At 47.0% G+C, this 17,419-nt stretch overlaps 1 protein-coding gene across 2 annotated transcripts in view; it reads right to left on the bottom strand.

The window, feature by feature from the left end:
* Window positions 1–16,552, bottom strand: part of LOC121291565 (retinoic acid receptor RXR-beta-A-like) — a 93,974-nt gene extending 77,422 nt beyond the window's left edge. The window contains exon 1 of one of the 2 annotated variants that reach the window (XM_041212932.1): window positions 15,797–16,552. In XM_041212932.1, the coding sequence (XP_041068866.1) occupies window positions 15,797–15,815 (19 nt within the window). In that variant the 5' untranslated portion in view covers window positions 15,816–16,552. The remainder of the gene's footprint in view (window positions 1–15,796) is intronic. The other variant, XM_041212931.1, reaches the window with a different exon arrangement.
* Window positions 16,553–17,419: the final 867 nt, after the last annotated feature.

Genomic DNA, 17,419 nt, shown 5'->3' with positions numbered 1-17,419 from the left:
TATTAGGTACTTGTTTGACCAGCGCAGACTCGATGGGCCAAAGGGCCTTTTTCTGTGCTGTAGACCTCTATGACTCTACAACTCCCCCACACTCTTGTCACTGGGCAGTCTCATCTCGAGCCTCAGCCTCCCCTGTACACACACTTCCTTCTCTCTATCAGTACTGTGTTATTTTTTCCCTCTGGATGTTCTCTCTTAGCCCTGCTATGCCCCAGTGCTCCCTACACTTGTTTCCTGAGCAATATATCCTGAGTTCTGAGTCCCAACAGTCAGCCTCCTCAGACCTGCTGCTCCTCACTCCTCTTTCTCACAGAATCTTTAGTGTCGACATTTGGCCCATCAAGTCTGCACTGGTTCTCTGAATGAGCATTCTACCTGGTCCCATTCCCCTGCCTTATCCCCGTAACCTTGCACATTCTTTCTTTTCAGTTAGCCAGCCAATTTCCTTTTGAATACGTCGATCAAACCTGTCTCCACCACCCTCTCAGGAAGTTCGTTCCAGACTCCAACTACCCTCGGTAAAAAAAAAATTTTCCTCATTTCACTTTTGCTCCTTTTGCCAATTATTTTAAATCTGTGCCCTCTCGCCCTTGATGTTCTCTTGTCCACATCCATCAGGATTTTGCATAGCTCTATCAAGTCTCCTCTCAGCCTTCTCCTCTTTAAGGAAAACAGTCCCAACTTCTCCAATCTATCTTCATAGCTACAGTTTTTCACCCATGGAGTCATTCTCATGAATCTCCTCTGTATTCTCTCCAATGCTTTTACATCCTTCCTCAAGTATGGCGCCCAGAATGGGACGTGGTACTCCAGATGGGGCCTAACTAATGTCTTATACAAGTTCAACATGACCTTCCTACACCACCCTCCCTCATTCCCACAACCTACAATGAGTGGTGATGAAAAAAAATAGCATAACCTGCATTTTTATGGTGACCTTTCACGAGGTCAGGAAACCCCAAACGCTTGATAGTCCTCGAAGTACTTTTGAAGTGTAGTCACTATAGCTTGACTGGAAACGTACAGCCAATTTACACACAGCAAGCTCCCACAAACTGCAATTAGATAGTGACCTGATGATCTGCTTTTAGGTGTTGGTTTAGGAATGAATATTGGCCGGGCCCAGTATTGTACTTTTTCCAATTGCGCCGTGGGGATCTTTTTCATCCACCTGACAGGGCAGACGGATTTAATACCCCGCCTTAAAGACGGCACCCGTGACACTGCAGCACTGCCTCAGGACTGCACGGAGAGCATCAGTTCGGATTTCAGGCGTCAAGTCTCAGGGGTGAGACCACGACCCGCCAAGCCATGAGCAGCATCTCTGGCAGTGCGCAAAGCACACAACAGGAGGACAAGGAGCATTGTAGTGACAGAAGGAAAGGTTGCCATGAGGGAAAACTTGAGGCTTGAAATGAGGGATGGATTCCCCAGCAACACATGGAGCCATTTTGTATGGACCAGCCCGGAAGCCAATATCAAGTCAAGGCCCATGAGTTCGTTCCCCACTTTTGTGCCACCACTCCCAGTTTCCAATTCATCAATGCTGTTGTCAGTCATTATCCACTGGCCAGTCAGAAAAGGGCGGCAACTGATCTGAGGCAAGCGCCAACAACTGGCAAGGCCTTCTCTTCTTCTCAAAGCATTTGAAAATTTAAGGCCGAGCAACTTTGCCCTGTAAAATCACAGATTCACAGAATTGTTACAACACAGGAAGCCCATCATGTGGAGTGGTTTTTTTTTGTCATTCAGGGTAGTTTGGTGCGGAAACAGTACAACTTACTTCTCATCCTTATTCCTAGCTGACATACAAATAGGCTGCCCAGCTACCCTGCTTTTTACTATCATAAAGGGAGAAGGGCAGTCATTTCCTGATGGTCCCTTACATGGAAATCCCAATTTATAAGCACCTGCCAATCTACAAACCTTCCCCCACTAACATCAATTAGCCTTTTGCTGACTCCAGGTCATACTTATTTGCAGGGTTTAATACTTGAAGGCGAACCCAAACACAAGTCCACCAAAATGGCAAAATAATACATGGTGCATCACATAAAAGAAATTGCACTTATGTAGCACCTTTCACGATCTCACAAAGTCCATCCCAGGTGCTTTTATATCCAAGAAGTTCTTTTGAAGTGTAGTCACTGCTGTAATGTATGAAAAGCAGCAGCCAATTTGCGCATAGAAAACTCTCATAAACAGCAACATGGTAATAACCAGGTAATTATTTTTTAAAGGGAAGCTGGATGGATGGGGGGATAAGCACTGGTCCAAGACATCAGAGGTCCCCTTATCTTCTAAATAGTTCCACAGGAACATTTACATCAGTCTGAGACCAGACAGGAGTCTCGGTTTAATATCTGAAAGACAGCACCTCTGACAGTGTAGCACTCCCCCACAGCTGCATTGGGCGTGACCAGCCTGGATTATCTGCTCAAGTCTTCACCACATTCCGACTCAGGGCGAGAGTGTTTTGTGAGCATTTCTGGCTGGGCCTGCATTTATTGCCCATCCCCAATTGCCCTTGGGAAGGTGGTGGTGAGCTGCCTTCTTGAACCGCTGCAGTCCATGTGATGTATGTACACCCACAGTGCTGTTAGAGAGCGAGTTCCAGGATTTTGATCCAGTGACAGTGAAGGAACATCGATATATTTCCAAGTCAGGATAGTGAGTGGTTTTGGGGGTGGGGGGGGGTGACTTGCAGGTAGTGATGTTCCCCATGTATCTGCTGCCCTTGTCCTTCTAGATGGTAGAGGCCATGGGTTTGGAAGGTACTGTCTAAGCAGCCTTGTTGAATTGCTGCAGTGCATCTTGTAGATGGTACACACTGCTGCCACTGTGCATCAGTGGTGGAGGGAGTGAATGTTGAAGGTGGTGGGTGGCATGCCGAACAAGCGGGCTGCTTTGTCCTGGATGCTGATGAGCTTCTTGAGTGTTGTTGGAGCTGCACTGATCCAGGCAAGTTGCCAGCTGAGCCACAGCTAACATAATCTAACTCCCTGCTACTAAAATCAGCGGCCCCACTGTGAACTGGGTCCGGAAGAGAGTGTCATTCAGTCACTGCTTTGATATCGTGAACTTGGTTTCTTTTCAGAAGCTTTGCAATAGTCACTGGCCCTTTCTTTGCAGGCTCTTGTGGTCACAGCTCAAACTGGGTTTGTTCTATAACAGTGCAGCCCTGCAGGTACCGAAATAGAGTGTGCTCTGAGAGGAACCGGAGACATGGTGCATTCTCCAGACAGCATGCATTCGAAGAAACCACAGTGGTCAGGATTAGCACGCCTATACAAGCATTGTGCACAAGTGTGGGGGTTTGAGGAACAAAAGAAAAAAAAAGCAGAAAGCATGCGGGTCACACCCAAATCAATGCTGCTGCTTCCAGACTGCTCAGTTCCAACAACGGCCAGCCGCACTGAAACACTGAGGCAACTTTAAAATCACTGTTTCTCCATTCAACTGCTGACTGTTGTGTGCATTCCCCACCAACGACCCACCCCCCCAACCAATCCATGTTACAGCTCGCATTCATCAAGACTGAAATCGTGGCTTGCTTTTATCTAACACTCTTAGCGTAGTAAAGTGCTGCAGGGGCCATTAACAAAGACAGTTTGATACCCAGCCACAAGAAGTGATGCCAGGAGAGGTGAAATTTTTAAAAATACAGAAAATGCTGGGAACACTGAGCAAGTCTGGCAGCAGCCAGGTGGAGGGAGGGGAAAAGTATTAAGGTTTCAGGAACTGGGTAAAGATAGAGATTGAGCAGGTTTGGAGCAAGTGAAGAGTAAAATAAGAAACGGGAAAGCCCGTGAAAGGGTGAAGGGCAAGAGAAATTCCATGGCAAGAGGTTTCACGAGGCAAAGGAACAAGGGGGGGTGGCGACAGGGCAAGCACAGGAATAAAAAGGCAAAAATTGCTGGAAAAACTCAGCATCTGTGGAAGACAGAGTTAACATTCTGAGTCTGTGTGACTCTTCATCAGAACTAAAGAGAAACAGAAATGTGGTGAACAAAGATGTGCCCAGAGGAGGAGTCAATGGCAGGATGCTGAACTGCTGCCACCTGAAAGCAGAGCAAAATGAGAAGCGAGAGAGCGGAAGAAAAAACATCAAACCAGCGAAGAGAAAGGAAAAAAGCAGGGGCGGAGGTCATGACCTAAAGTTGTTGCACTTAATGCTGAGTCTGGAAAGCTGTAAAGTGCCCAATCAGAAGAGGGGTTGCTGTGCGTCTAGCCTGTGCCATGCTTCATTAGAACACCGTGGCAGGTCAAAGGCAGAAAGTTTTGCACTGAGGGAGGGGAGGTGGGGGGCGGGTAGTGAGGTTGCCAGGTTAGATTCTGTGTTCAAATTCCCTGGAGTAAGTGAAAACTGAACCCATCACTTTCTGATTCAGAGGTGATGGTGCTGCCCGCTGGGCACCCGGCTGACACCAGTTGAAGTTAAATGAAGTTAACGTCCATACGTTAAATACATATCACAAGTCGTGAGCAACAGGGATAAGCTGGTTTTCAAGGAAGCGGGTAACCCAGCCCGCCGGCAGTGTTTGAATCTCAAATGTCAGCTGGGAGACGGTGTGCTGATGCCAGCAACAGGAAGAGCTCTGTGACCTTGATGTGCATTGGCATCAGCCAGTAGGTGCCAACAGTGGCCAAGAATTCAGCCCAGTCCATCAACCATCAGTGCCTTGAGCTCTCTGCAAGCTATGCATTCCCTTTCCCAACTTTCCCAAAGCCTGTCTCCCATCTACAAATCGCAAGTCAGGAGTGCGATGGAATACTCTCCACTTACCTGGATGAATGCAGCTCCAACAACACTCAAGAAGCTTGACACCATCCAGGACAAAGTAGCCCGCTTGATTGACACCACATCCACAAACATTCACTCCCTCCATCACCGGCGCTCAGTGGCAACAGTGTGTACCATCTACAAGATGCACTGCAGCAACTCACCAAGACTCCTTTGACAGCAACTTCCAAACCCACAACCCATTACCAACTAGAAGGACAAGGGCAGCAGATACATGGGAACACCACCAACTGCAAGTTCCCCCTCCAAGCCACTCATCATCTTGACTTGGAAATATATCATCATTCCTTCACTGTCGCTGGGACAAAATCCTGGAACTCCCTCCCTAACAGTGCTGTGGGTGTAAAAGAAGTGTCTAGTGTGATAGTTGATGCATTGGTTTTAATTTTCCAAATCTCCCTGGATTCGGGGAAGGTCCCATTAGATTGGAAGGTAAAAATTTAACTCCATTATTCAAAAAGGGAGGGAGACAGAAAGTGGGAAACAACAGGCCAGTTAGCTTAACATCTGTCGTAGAGATAATGTTAGAAGCTGTTATTAAAGAAGCTATAGCAGAGCACTTGGATAAGCTCAAGGTCATCAGGCAGAGTCAACATGGTTTTGTGAAAGGGAAATCGTGTTTAACCAACTTATTGGAGTTCCTTGAGGAAGTAATATGTGCTGTGGATTGATAAAGTGCCACATCAAAGGTTATTGTAGAAAATAAAAGCTCATGGTATAGGGGGTAACGTATTGGCATGGAAGGAAGATTGGCTGGCTAACAGGAAGCAGAGAGTAGGCATAAATGGATCTTTTTCAGGTTGGCAGGGTGTAATGAGTGGTGTGCCACAGGGATCAGTGCTGGGACCTTAACTGTTTACAATTTATATTAATGACTTGGATGAAGGGATGGACGGGATGGTTGCCAAATTTGCTGATGACACAAAGATAAGTAGGAAAGTAAGTTGTGAAGAGGGCATAAGGAGGCTACAAAAAGATTTAGATAGGTTAACTGAGAGGGCAAAAATCTGGCAAATGGAGTATAATGTGGGAAAATGTGAAATTGTCCACTTTGGCAGGAAGAATAAAAGAGAAGCATATTATCTAAATGGTGAGAGATTGCAAAGCTCTGAGGTGCAGGGGGATCTGGGTGTCTAAGAGCATTATTCACAAAAGGCCAGTACACAGGCACAGCAAGAAGTTAGGAAAGTTAATAGAATGTTATCATTTGTTGTAAGGGGAGTTGAATACAATAAGTTATGCTTCAGTTGTACAGGGCACTAGTGAGACCACATTTGGAGTACTGTGTACAGTATTAGTCACCTTATTTAAGGAAAGATGTAAATGCGTTGGAAGCAGTTCAGAGAAGGTTTACCAGGCTATTGCCTGGAATGGATGGGTTGTCTTATGAGGAAAGGCTGGACAGACTAAGCTTTATCCACTGGAGTTTAGAGGAGTAAGAGGCAACTTGATTGAATCATATAAGATCCTGAGGGATCTTGACAGGGTGGATGTAGAGAGGATGTTTACTCTTGTGGAAGAATCTAGAACTCGGGGTCACTGTTTAAAACTAAGGGATCGCCATTTAAAACAGAGATGAGGCGAAATTTTTTCACTCAGAGAGCCATGAGTCTTTGAAACTCTCTTCCTGAAAAGGTGGTGGAATGTTTTAAGGCAGAGCTAGATAGATTCTTGGTTAAACGGGGGGAGGGGGGGGGGGGGGGTGATAGGTTATCAGGGGTAGGCAGGATGCAGATTTCAGGTTACTCTCAGATCAGCCATGACCTTATTAAATGGCAGAGCAGGCTTGAGGGGCTGAATGGCCTACTCCTGCTCCTTGTTCATACCTACGCCACGTGGACTGCAGCGGTTCAAGAAGGCAGCTCACCAGCACCTCAAGGGCAACGAGGGATGGATAATAAATGCTGACCTAGCCAGCGACCCCGACATCCCGTGAAAGGATAATGAAAACAAATTCCCCCGACATCTTGAAGGCGGAAGGTCCTGTTGGAGTAGATGTTCCCCTGCAGGTGGTCATTCTTTTTGGTGTGAGCACAGACAATGAAGATGGCACGCTCTTCGCCCTTTACAACGTGTGTTAGTGTCGACAAAGTTCACTGGGCCTCCTGCCCACACGAGGCTTTGCACCCCTTGCTCTTGTGCCCTGGCCTATATTTATCCCTCAAAGCAACACCACTAAAGCAGACTATCTCCTCATCACCATGTCACCGCTCGCGGGAGCTTGCTGTGCAAAGATTTGCTGCCCTGTTTCCCACATCACAATCTTTCAAAAAAACATACCTCACCAGAGGAGGTGGACCCTATCCTGCTCTTTTCAACTAACTTGACACGATCGCAGCAGCCTGCCACTTGCTAATCAGTAATATCATTGCCAGCAACGAGAAACAGGCTGTCACCAGCTAACCACACAACACTGCTGTGAACTCTGCAGTTCAAGGTGAGGTGGGCAGTCGTAGTTGTATACCAGAGCCTCTCGCCGAAAGACACAAACCCGGCTGAAAAAAGCTGAAAACTATATACATACATACGATTAGGAGCATTATTCAGCTTTTTGCACTCACTAAGGTGAGGGATGGCAGTGCTGGTGAGAGCTTGGCATTCTTCCCCTTCAGGTGCTCAGAGTCAGCACCGAGCGCTCACGTGTCAGGTACAGGAGAGAGCAAAGCGCCCTCTACTCTGCCCCAATATCATTCAGCCCCAACTGCAGGAGAACGCCCTCACTAGCTGGACCAGCTGGTCATTTTTTTCCCATTCCCCACTGACTGAGATTGCCAATGCCGAGTTCCACAACCACACCATGCTCTGGGTAAAGGAGTTTCTCCTGAATTCCCTATTGGATTTATCAATGACCATCTTATATTTACAGCCATTTGATCTGATCTTCTCCATATGGGCACATCTTTAGGTCCACCTTATCAAACTATTTCACAACCGTAAAAACCTCAGCTCTCTCGCTCCTGAAGAAGAGGGTTAGGGCTAGGGTTAGGAATTCACAGCATAAGAACAGGCCACTCAGCCCAAATATCGGTGTTAATGCTCCATGTGAGCCTCCCCCTGACCCTAGTTCATCTCACCCTACCTGCACATCCTTTCTCCCTCATGTTCATCTTGCTTTCCCTCAGCCACTATGTAGTAGCGAGTTCCACAACCTCACCACGCTCTGGGTAAAGGAATTTCTCCTGAATTCCCTATTGGGTTTATCAATGACCATCTTATATTTACAGCCATTTGATCTGATCTTCTCCACATGGGCACATCTTAGGTCCGCCTTATCAAACTATTTCACAATCATAAAAACCTCAGCTCCCTCGCTCCTGAGGAAAAGAGCCCCAACCTGGTCGATCTTTTAATTAGCGGCAAGTTAAGGCACTGGAGGAACAGATCGAGACGGGCCAAACCATTTCACTTAGGACTGAGGTGTGGACAGAAATAAACTTTCACCCCTGTCAGTCTGGGCTGGACCTTTATCCGGGGCCCAGAGTCACAAAGAACACAAAGAGAAATGTCAGATGGCAAACAACGCAATCAGAACAAGAAGGCAGATCGTAATCTCACCTGCTGAGCCCTGGAGTTGTCACTTCCGCCCTCATACCACAAACTCAGTGAATGTGGTAGAGAGAGAGAGAGAGTGAGAGAGAGAGAGTGAGAGAGAGAGAGTGAGAGAGAGAGAGTGAGAGAGAGAGAGTGAGAGTGAGAGAGAGTGAGAGAGAGAGAGTGAGAGAGAGAGAGTGAGAGAGTGAGAGTGAGAGAGAGTGAGAGAGAATGAGAAAGAGTGAGAGAGAGTGAGAGAGTGAGAGAGAGTGAGAGAGAGTGAGAGAGAGCGAGAGAGAGCGAGAGAGAGCGAGAGAGAGCGAGAGTGAGAGAGAGTGAGAGAGAGTAGGAAATTCAGCCCCTCGAGCCTGCTCCGCCATTCAATACAATCATGGCTGATCTCATTTCGGCCTCAACTCCAATTTCCCACCATCTCCCCATAACCTCTCAATCCATTACTAATTAAAAATCTGTCTATCGCCTCCTTAAATTTATTCAGAGAGAGCGAGCACACGAGAGAGCACGAGAGAGTGAGTGTGAAAAGAAAGAGAGAAAGAGAGAACATCACCAGTAACAGGAATTCTCAACATACCTCAGTTCAAACACACGGCTCCCACTAACACACAGGCTACACTGACAGCTTTAAGACAGCACATTCAAGCCCAGAGGAAAGGGGGTTAAAAAGAGATCTGAAAGAGGTTTAAAATCATGAACTTGGCAAAACCATGCCCAGTGGCAGAAGGGTTGGTAACCAGAGGACACAAATTTAAAATCATTGCCAAGAAAACTTTCTTTTCCAAAAATGCGCTGCAAGAAAGAGAGGTGGAAGCAGATTCAATAGTAACTTTCAAAAGGGAATTAAATAAATACCCAAAGGAGAAAATTGCCAGGGTTATGGGGAAAGAGCAGAGAAATAATCCAGAGGGTTTTGGGGAAGGAGTGGGACTAATTGGACAGCTCTTTCAGAGCCAACACAGGGACAATGGGTTGAATGGCCTCCTTCTGTGCTGTACATGGTCACCCTCTCAGACTCCCCTCAATCAGCGTCTTCTTTCAGATCAACAGAGACACTTTGAGGTGACATAAGTGGACACTGGGTGTGGGGAAGTTGTTAAGTATGGCACAGAATCAAATACAGGGGAACAAGCTCCCCATATGGGTCAGGTAAAACAAAAGGGTCATGGAAACAAGGAAGGCTTGTTTCTTCAGGAGGACAGTTTGCGAGATAACTGGGCATGCTTATTTTATTGTTTTTTCTTTCATGGGATGTGGGTCAGCATTTACATATAAACATACGAATTAGGAGCAGGAGCAGGCCATTTGGCCCCTCAAGCCTGCTTCTCCATCCAATAAGATCATGGCAGATCTGATTGTGGCCTCAACTCCACATTCCGCCTATCCCCAATAACCTCTGACTCTCTTGTTAGTAAAGAACCTATCTCCCTCTGCCTTAAATGTATTCACGGGTCCTGCCTCCACCATTCACTGGGGGAGAGAGTTCCACAGGCTCACAACCCTCAGAGAAAAAATTGCTCATCTCTGTCTTAAATAGGGGACCCTTTATTTTTAAACTGTGTCCCCTAGTTCTAGTCTCTCTAACAAGTGGAAACATCTTTTCAGCATCCACCCTGTCAAGTCCCCACAGGAATTATGTTTCAATAAGATCACCTCTCATTCTTCCAAACTCCAATGGATACAGGTCCATCCTGTCCAACCTTTCATCATAAGATAACCCACCCCACCCCCTCCATTAAGTGAACATTCTTTGAACTGCTTCTAAAGATTTATATCCTTTCTTAAATAAGGAGACCAAAACTGAACACAGTACTCTAGATATGGTTGTCATAGAGGTCTTCAGCACAGAAAAAGGTCCTTCAGCCCATCGAGTCTGCACCACTCAAACAAGTACCTAACTATTCTACTCCCATTTTCCAGCGACAGACCCATAGCCTTGTTTGCCATGGCAATGCGAGTGCACATCCAAATACTTCTTAAATGTTAAGAGGGTATCTGCCTCTACCAGCCTTTCAGGCAGTGAGTTCCAGATTCCCACCACCCTCAGTGAAAAAAATTCTTCCTCACATCCCCTCTAAACCTCCTGCCCTTTACCTTAAACCTATGCCCCCTGGTTATTGATCCCTTCACCAAGGGGAAAAGTTCCTTCCTGTTTACCCTATCAATGCCCCTCATAATTTTATACACCTCAATCATGTCCCCCCTCAATCTCCTCTGCTCCAGGGAAAATAACCCCAGTCTATCCAATCTCTCCTCATAACTAAAACTCTCCAGCCCAGGCAACATTCTGGTAAAACTCCCCTGCACTCTCTCTAGTGCAATCACATCCTTCCTACTATGCAGATTCCAGAGCTGCACGCCGTACTCTAGCTGGCCTAACCAGCGTCTTATACAGTTCCAGCATAATCTCCCTGCTCTTATATTCAATGCCTCGGCTAATAAAGGAAAGTATCCCATATGCCCTCTTAACCACCTTATCTACCTGTCCCGCTACCTTAAGGGACCAGTGGACATGCACACCAAGGTCCCTCTGATCCTCAGTACTTCCCAGGGTCCTACCATTCATCGTATATTCCTGTGCCTTGTCTCACCAACACCCTGTACAACTGCAGCAAAACATCCCTACTTTTATGTTCCATTCCCCTGGCAATAAACAGCAACATTCCATTTGCCTTCCTAATGACTTGCTGTAGCTGCATACTAACTTTTCCTGATTCATGTACCAGGACACCAAGATTCATCTGCACCTCAGAGTTCTGCAGTCTCTCTCCATTTGAATAATATGCTGCTTTTCAATTCTTCCTACCAAAGTGAACAACTTCACGTTTTCCCATATTATATCCATCTGCCAAATTTTTGCCACTCACTTAACCCATCTATGTCCCTCTGCAGACTCCTTATCTCCCCTTCACAACTTACTCTCCAACTATCTTTGTATCATCAGCAAGTTTAGCAAAACCATACATTTGGTCCCTTTATCCAAGTCATTGATATAAATTGTAAAGACTTGAGGCCCCAGCACTGATCCCTGTGGCACACCACTTGTCACATCCTGCCAACCTGAAAAAGGGCCATTTATCCCTACCCTCTGCTTCCTGTTAGCTAACCAATCCTCTATCCATGCTAATATGTGACCCCCTTCGCTATGAGCTTTTATTTTGCGTAGTAACCTTTGATCTGGCACCTTGTCAATTGTCTTCTCAATTGTCTTCTCGAAATGTAAGTACAGTGCACCCACATTGCTTGTTACTTCCTCAAAAGAACCCCAATAAATTAGTCAAACATGGTTTCCCTTTCATAAAATGATGTTGACTGTTTGTTTGCACTGAGATTTTCCAAGTGCCCCGCTATAACCTCCTTGGCTTGCTAGGCTATGTCTGGGGGCACTTAAGAGTCAGCCACATTGCTGTGGGTCTGGTGTCACATGTTGGCCAGACTGGGTAAGGACAGCAGGTTTGCTTCCCGAAACGGCATCAGTGAAGCAGATGGGTTTTTAACTACAAACAATGATAATTGTCGTGGTCACTGTTATTGAGACGAGCTTTATATTCCAGATTTATTCATTGAGTTTAAATTCCACCAGCTGCCTGGTAAGATTTGAACCCGCGGCATTAGCCTGAGCCTCTGGATTACTCATCTCATGTCATTAACCCTACGCCACCATCTCCCCAACACTTGTGGAAAGATGAATCAGCGCGATAGTGAGAAGGCGAGCAGATGGGCTTCAAAAACTGGGCAGACATCACCACAAAATGATAACAGCACATGCAGAAGCCATTCATCCCAGCGTCTCCATGCCGACTCTCTGCAAGAGCAATTTAGCTCGTCCCACTCCACTCTCTTTCCCCCTAACCCTGCAAACTTTCTCTCTTTGGGTGCTTATCCAACTGCCTTTCGAAAGCCATGTTTGAATCAGCCTCCAGGCAGCACATTCTAAGTCCTAGCCACTCACTGTGCGAAAACAGTTTTCCTCATGTTGCTATTGCTTCTTTTGGTAATCACCTCAAATCGGTGCCCCTCCAGTTCTTGATCCTTCTGCCAAAGGGAACAGCTTCTCCCTATCTACTCTGTTTGGGCCCCTCACCATTTTGAACACTTCTATCAAATCTCCTCTCAATCTTCTCCAAGAATAGCCCCAGCTTCACGAATCTATCCACATAACTGAAGTTTCTCACCCTTAGAACCATTTCCGTGAATCTTTTCCACACTCTCCCTAATGCTTTCGCATCTTTCCTAAAGTGTGGTGCCCAGAACTGGACACAATATTCCAATAGAGACTGAACCCAGTGTTTTATAAAGGCTGTTCATAACTTCCATGCTTTTGCACTCTATACATCTAATTATAAAGTCCAGCATCCTGTATGATTTATTAACACTTTCGCAATCTGTCCTGTCACCTTCACTGATTTGTCCACATCTACCCTCAGGTCCCTCTGCTCCTGCACCCCCTTTAGAATAGTACCCATTAGTTTATATTATCTCTCCTTACTTGTCTGACCAAAATGTATCACTTCACACTTCTCTGCACTAAATTTCATCTGCCTCCTGTCTGCCAATCCACCAGCCTGTCAACGTCCTCTGGAAAGTCTATCACTGTCCTCCTCACAAAGAGGACAATACAATCGCAATACATCCAAGCTTTGTGTCATCTGCAAATTATAAATTTGTGCCCTGTGCACCGAAGTCTCGGGTCCTTAGTGCAGAACAAGAAAAGCATGGGTCTTTGTACCAGCTCCTGGGGGACCATACTGCATACCCTCCTCCGGTCCAAAAAAAAAAATAGCCATTTCCTAACCCTCTCAGTTTGCTGTATTTCAGCCAACCTCATCTCCCTGCCACCATCGTCTCCTTCATTCCACGGGCTCCAACTTTGTTGACAAATCTATTATATGGCACTTCAAAAGCCTTTTAGAAGTCACGTACACCACATCAACCACATTACCCTGATCAACCCTCACTGCTCTCACATCAGAGATCTCCAGCAACTTAGTTAAACATGATTTGCCTTTAATATATAATGCTAACTTTCCTCAATTAATCCACCCTTGTTGAAGCGACTGTAAATGTTGTCCCCTATTGAGAAGAATGGGCTTCACCCATATTTTCATAAAGCAGGCCACAGTGCTGCAGGTTTAAGATGAAACAGTTGGTTTCTCAATGGAGTTTTGTTTGACTTGGTGTGGGAGAGACCAAGGGAGTAAACAATTTAAACAATACAAAATCCAACAGGGAAGTCGTTAGTTAGAGAACGGTGGGAATGTGGATGTCACTACCTCCAGAAATATTTGAAACAAAAGGCATAGGTGCATTTCAGAGGAAGCTCGATAAGCACACGAGGGAGAAAGCAATAGAGGGGTATTCTGATCGGGTGACAAGATGGGCTGGAGCATAAACATTGGCATGGACCAGTTGGGCCATGTGGGCTGTTTCTGTACTGTAAATTCTATCTAAAAACTGCCTTGGGACATCTAGATCAATGGACAAGGTATCAAACTGGCAAAATTCCTTGGGTAGGGGAAAGAGAAGTCACGACATGTTCATTGTATCGGATTCTTGCCTGGCATTGAAACACTGGATGCCCACAAATCTTGCTGATGCACAGAAGTTGCCAAGTGCTATTCTTGACAACCGGGCTACTTCATAAGCCAGTTAGGTACAAGAAGATGGCAAAGTCCTCCTAAGTACCACAATTTACAGGATCTGGCTGAATGGCTAAACTAAATAAAAGCACATTTATATTACATGTGAAAGCGTCCCTTTAATCTGAACTGTTGGGATCTTGCACGGAGAAGTAAAGTATCATTGACTTTCCTGAGTTTCTTATTCCCAATCTGGTGTCGACTTTATTTTGCACATCACAGAGAAAGGGACAGGACCCAAGTCACAATCTTTGTCAAAAGATTCTAGAAAGGTTTACAATTTCTTTCTTTTTTAAACTGACAGTCTTTGTTTTGTTATTGCCCATTATTCTATGTATTTATACATTCAGCAAATAAATCTGAATAACAGTTTTAACCTGGAAGATAACACCAACATCACATTGCTTCTGTGTACCAAGATGGACAGCACCGCTTTTGCAGGCAGCTTGGGCACCTTCAGTGCAAGATATTGTGTTCACCCTTTGGCACACCACACCCATTTACAGCACGCTCAAGAATGGTCAAAGATGGCATGCATTTGGCTATGGAAACGGCAGATGACAATTACAGGTGGAAGGCAGCCCCAAATTAGAAGTTCAAATCACCAAGACTTGCAAGCTGTTCTTTCTGCAGGCCCTCTTTGGACAGCATCCAGAATCAACTGGTCAGCTCAGCAGCCCCTCTTTGCTCACCTAAAACATCCAGGTCCCATGGCATCTTTGTGCACAATGTGCAGCGATGCCCCTAACCTGCTCTGCTCAGGGGAAATCCTCAGCCAGGTCAATACTCCAAATGCAGTACTCCCAAAATGTACAAAATATACACAGAATGTTCAACTGCATGCAAGAATCAGGCATGGCAATGTGACAGGAGAAAGGCAGATCCTTTACTGAGTTGTATAGCACAGGAGGCTATTTGGCCCATTGTGTTGACTGTATTGGCCAAAAAAAGGCGTGTCCAGCCAAATCCTGTTTTCCAGTTCTTGATCCATAGCCCTAGTAGGTTACGGCACCTCAAGTTCATATCGATTGCTTGTTAATCTTGATAAGGTTTTCTCCCTCTACCACCCTTTCTGGCAGTGAGTGCCAGATCCCCACTCCACCATATGGGTGAAAAAGTTCTCCTCAGCCACCCTCTAATCCTTCCACCAATTACTTTAAATCTATGTCCCTGTCCGCCACCGCCCCCCCACTCTGTTGCTAAGGGAAACAGGTCCTTCTGACGGGGTGCGAAAAGTCCCACGGCACTACTTCAGAGAGGGAGCAGGGTGTTACCTCTTGTCCTGGGCCAATATATGCCCCTCAAACAACATCATAAAACAGATTATCTGCTCATGATCACATGGTCTTTTGTGGGAGCTTGCTGTGCGCGCACTGCCAATCGCAATTCCTGGATTAGAACAGTGACTATACTTCAGAAGCACTTCAATGGCAGCAAACGGCTTTGGGAGGTCACGAAAGATGCCAAGTTAAATGCAAGCCATTCTTTTCTCTGCTTTGCGCTAAACCACCAACCAGACCATCGCCGTATTACATACGACACTTGGGGGGCAGTGATAAAGAGTGGAAGGAGTCAGGGAGGTGACTGAGAAAGCAATATGCAGTCCGCACCATGTCTGAGCAACTTCAGCTACCCATCCTTACATCCAACCAGTCTGTCAGTGTGATTTCAGTGGGGATGGCATTACTGATGGATGTGGGACGCATGCACACCCTGAGACCTGATCGGAAACAAAATGTTCCATAATGCTGGCCGCTCATTTATCCCAGTGACTCAGCCCTCACGATCCTGTACACGCGCTGCTCACCTCTGCTGTTCTCGCACATTCTGTCCAAAGCTGCAGAAACCTCCACGTGTAAGAGCAGCGAGCCGGCGATTCTGAGATTAAAAGGGCAGCGAGCCTTTCCTCCTCCTCCTCCTCGTCTCTAAGCCCCAGCTAGCTCTGCCCATCGGTGTCCCCAACCCACCCAACCCCCTCCTTCACCCAGGTCTCGCTTGGCAATCACCCCAGCCCTATTTCCCTGTCGGTCCCAATATCTCGATCCACTGCCAGCCCATTCACCAGTCCATCACTGACTCATTCCAGGACACAGATTATACCTCAGAATCTCTCACTTACAATAATGCCTATGTCTCTCTCTCTGCACCTGTGGGACCTCAGCCTCTTTCCCCCTTTGGGTCTGTCGGTCTCCCTGCCTGTTTTTCTTTCTCCCCTTCTCCAAGTCAGTCTCTCCTTCTGTATCTCTACTCTCGGATGTCAGGTTCTGCCCCCACCACTCCCTCTATCTATCTCTCTTCCCTGAGGTCAGGTCTCTCTCCCGGGTGTGGCTGTTTCTCTCCCACCCACCCACTGGGGATCCTCCCGTTTCTCCCCACGTTCCCCTGATCCCCGCCAAGGGTCAGTCTCAACCCTTTTAGATCGGTGTCTCCCTCTCACACTACCCCAGGATCTCCCTCCCTTTCTCTCTCTCTTTCCCAGGATCTCCCTCTATCGCAGTATCTCTTTCTCCCTATCCTAGGTTACCCCTCTCTCTAACCCAGGATCTCTCTTTATCCCAGGATCCTTCTCTCTCTCCCCCCTCCCCCTTCCCTCTCTCTCCCCCCTCCCCCTTCCCTCTCTCTCCCCCCCTCCCCTTCCCTCTCTCTCCCCCCCTCCCCTTCCCTCTCTCTCCCCCCCTCCCCTTCCCTCTCTTCCCCCTCCCTCCTTCTATCTATCCCAGGATCTTTCTCTCCCTCCCTCTATCCAAGGACCTCTCTCCCCTTCTATACCAGGATTTCTCTCTTTCTCTACCCCCCCTCTCTCTATCCCAGGATCTCACCCTCCCTCTCTCTATGCTATGCTCTCTCTCTTTTTCTCCCTCCCTCTCTCTATCCCAGGATCTCTCTCTCTCCACCCCACCACCACCCCCCCCCACCCCCCCACAGTTTCTCTAACCCAGGATCTCTCTCTCTCCCCCCTCCCTCTCTATCCCAGGAACTCTCTCTCCCCACCTCTCTCTATCCCAGGATCTCTCCCTCTCTCTCTATCCCAGAATCTCTCTTTCTCTCCTTCTCTCTATCCCAGGATCTCTCCCTCTCTCTCTATCCCAGGATCTCTCTCTCTCTCTGTCCCAAGATCTCTCTCTCTCTCTCTGTCCCAAGATCTCTCTCACTCCCCACCCCCTCTCTCTATCCCAGGATCTCTCTTTCTCTCTGTCCCAAGATCTCTCTCACTCCCCACCCCCTCTCTCTATCCCAGGATCTCTCTCCCCCTCTCTCTATCCCAGGATCTCTCCCGCCCCTTCCCCCCTCTCTATCCCAGGATCTCTCTTTCTCTCTATTCCAGGATCTCTCTTTCTCTTTCTCTCTATTCCAGGATCTCTCTCTCTCTCCTTCTCTCTATCCCAGGATCTCTCCCCCCACACCCCACCCACCCCCCCCCCCCCCCCGC

Source organism: Carcharodon carcharias, chromosome 19 (genome assembly GCF_017639515.1).
Source record: "Carcharodon carcharias isolate sCarCar2 chromosome 19, sCarCar2.pri, whole genome shotgun sequence".
NCBI lineage: Eukaryota > Metazoa > Chordata > Chondrichthyes > Lamniformes > Lamnidae > Carcharodon > Carcharodon carcharias.
Note: the sequence above shows the minus strand (reverse complement) of the source record. Positions and strands in the feature narration are given on the sequence as shown.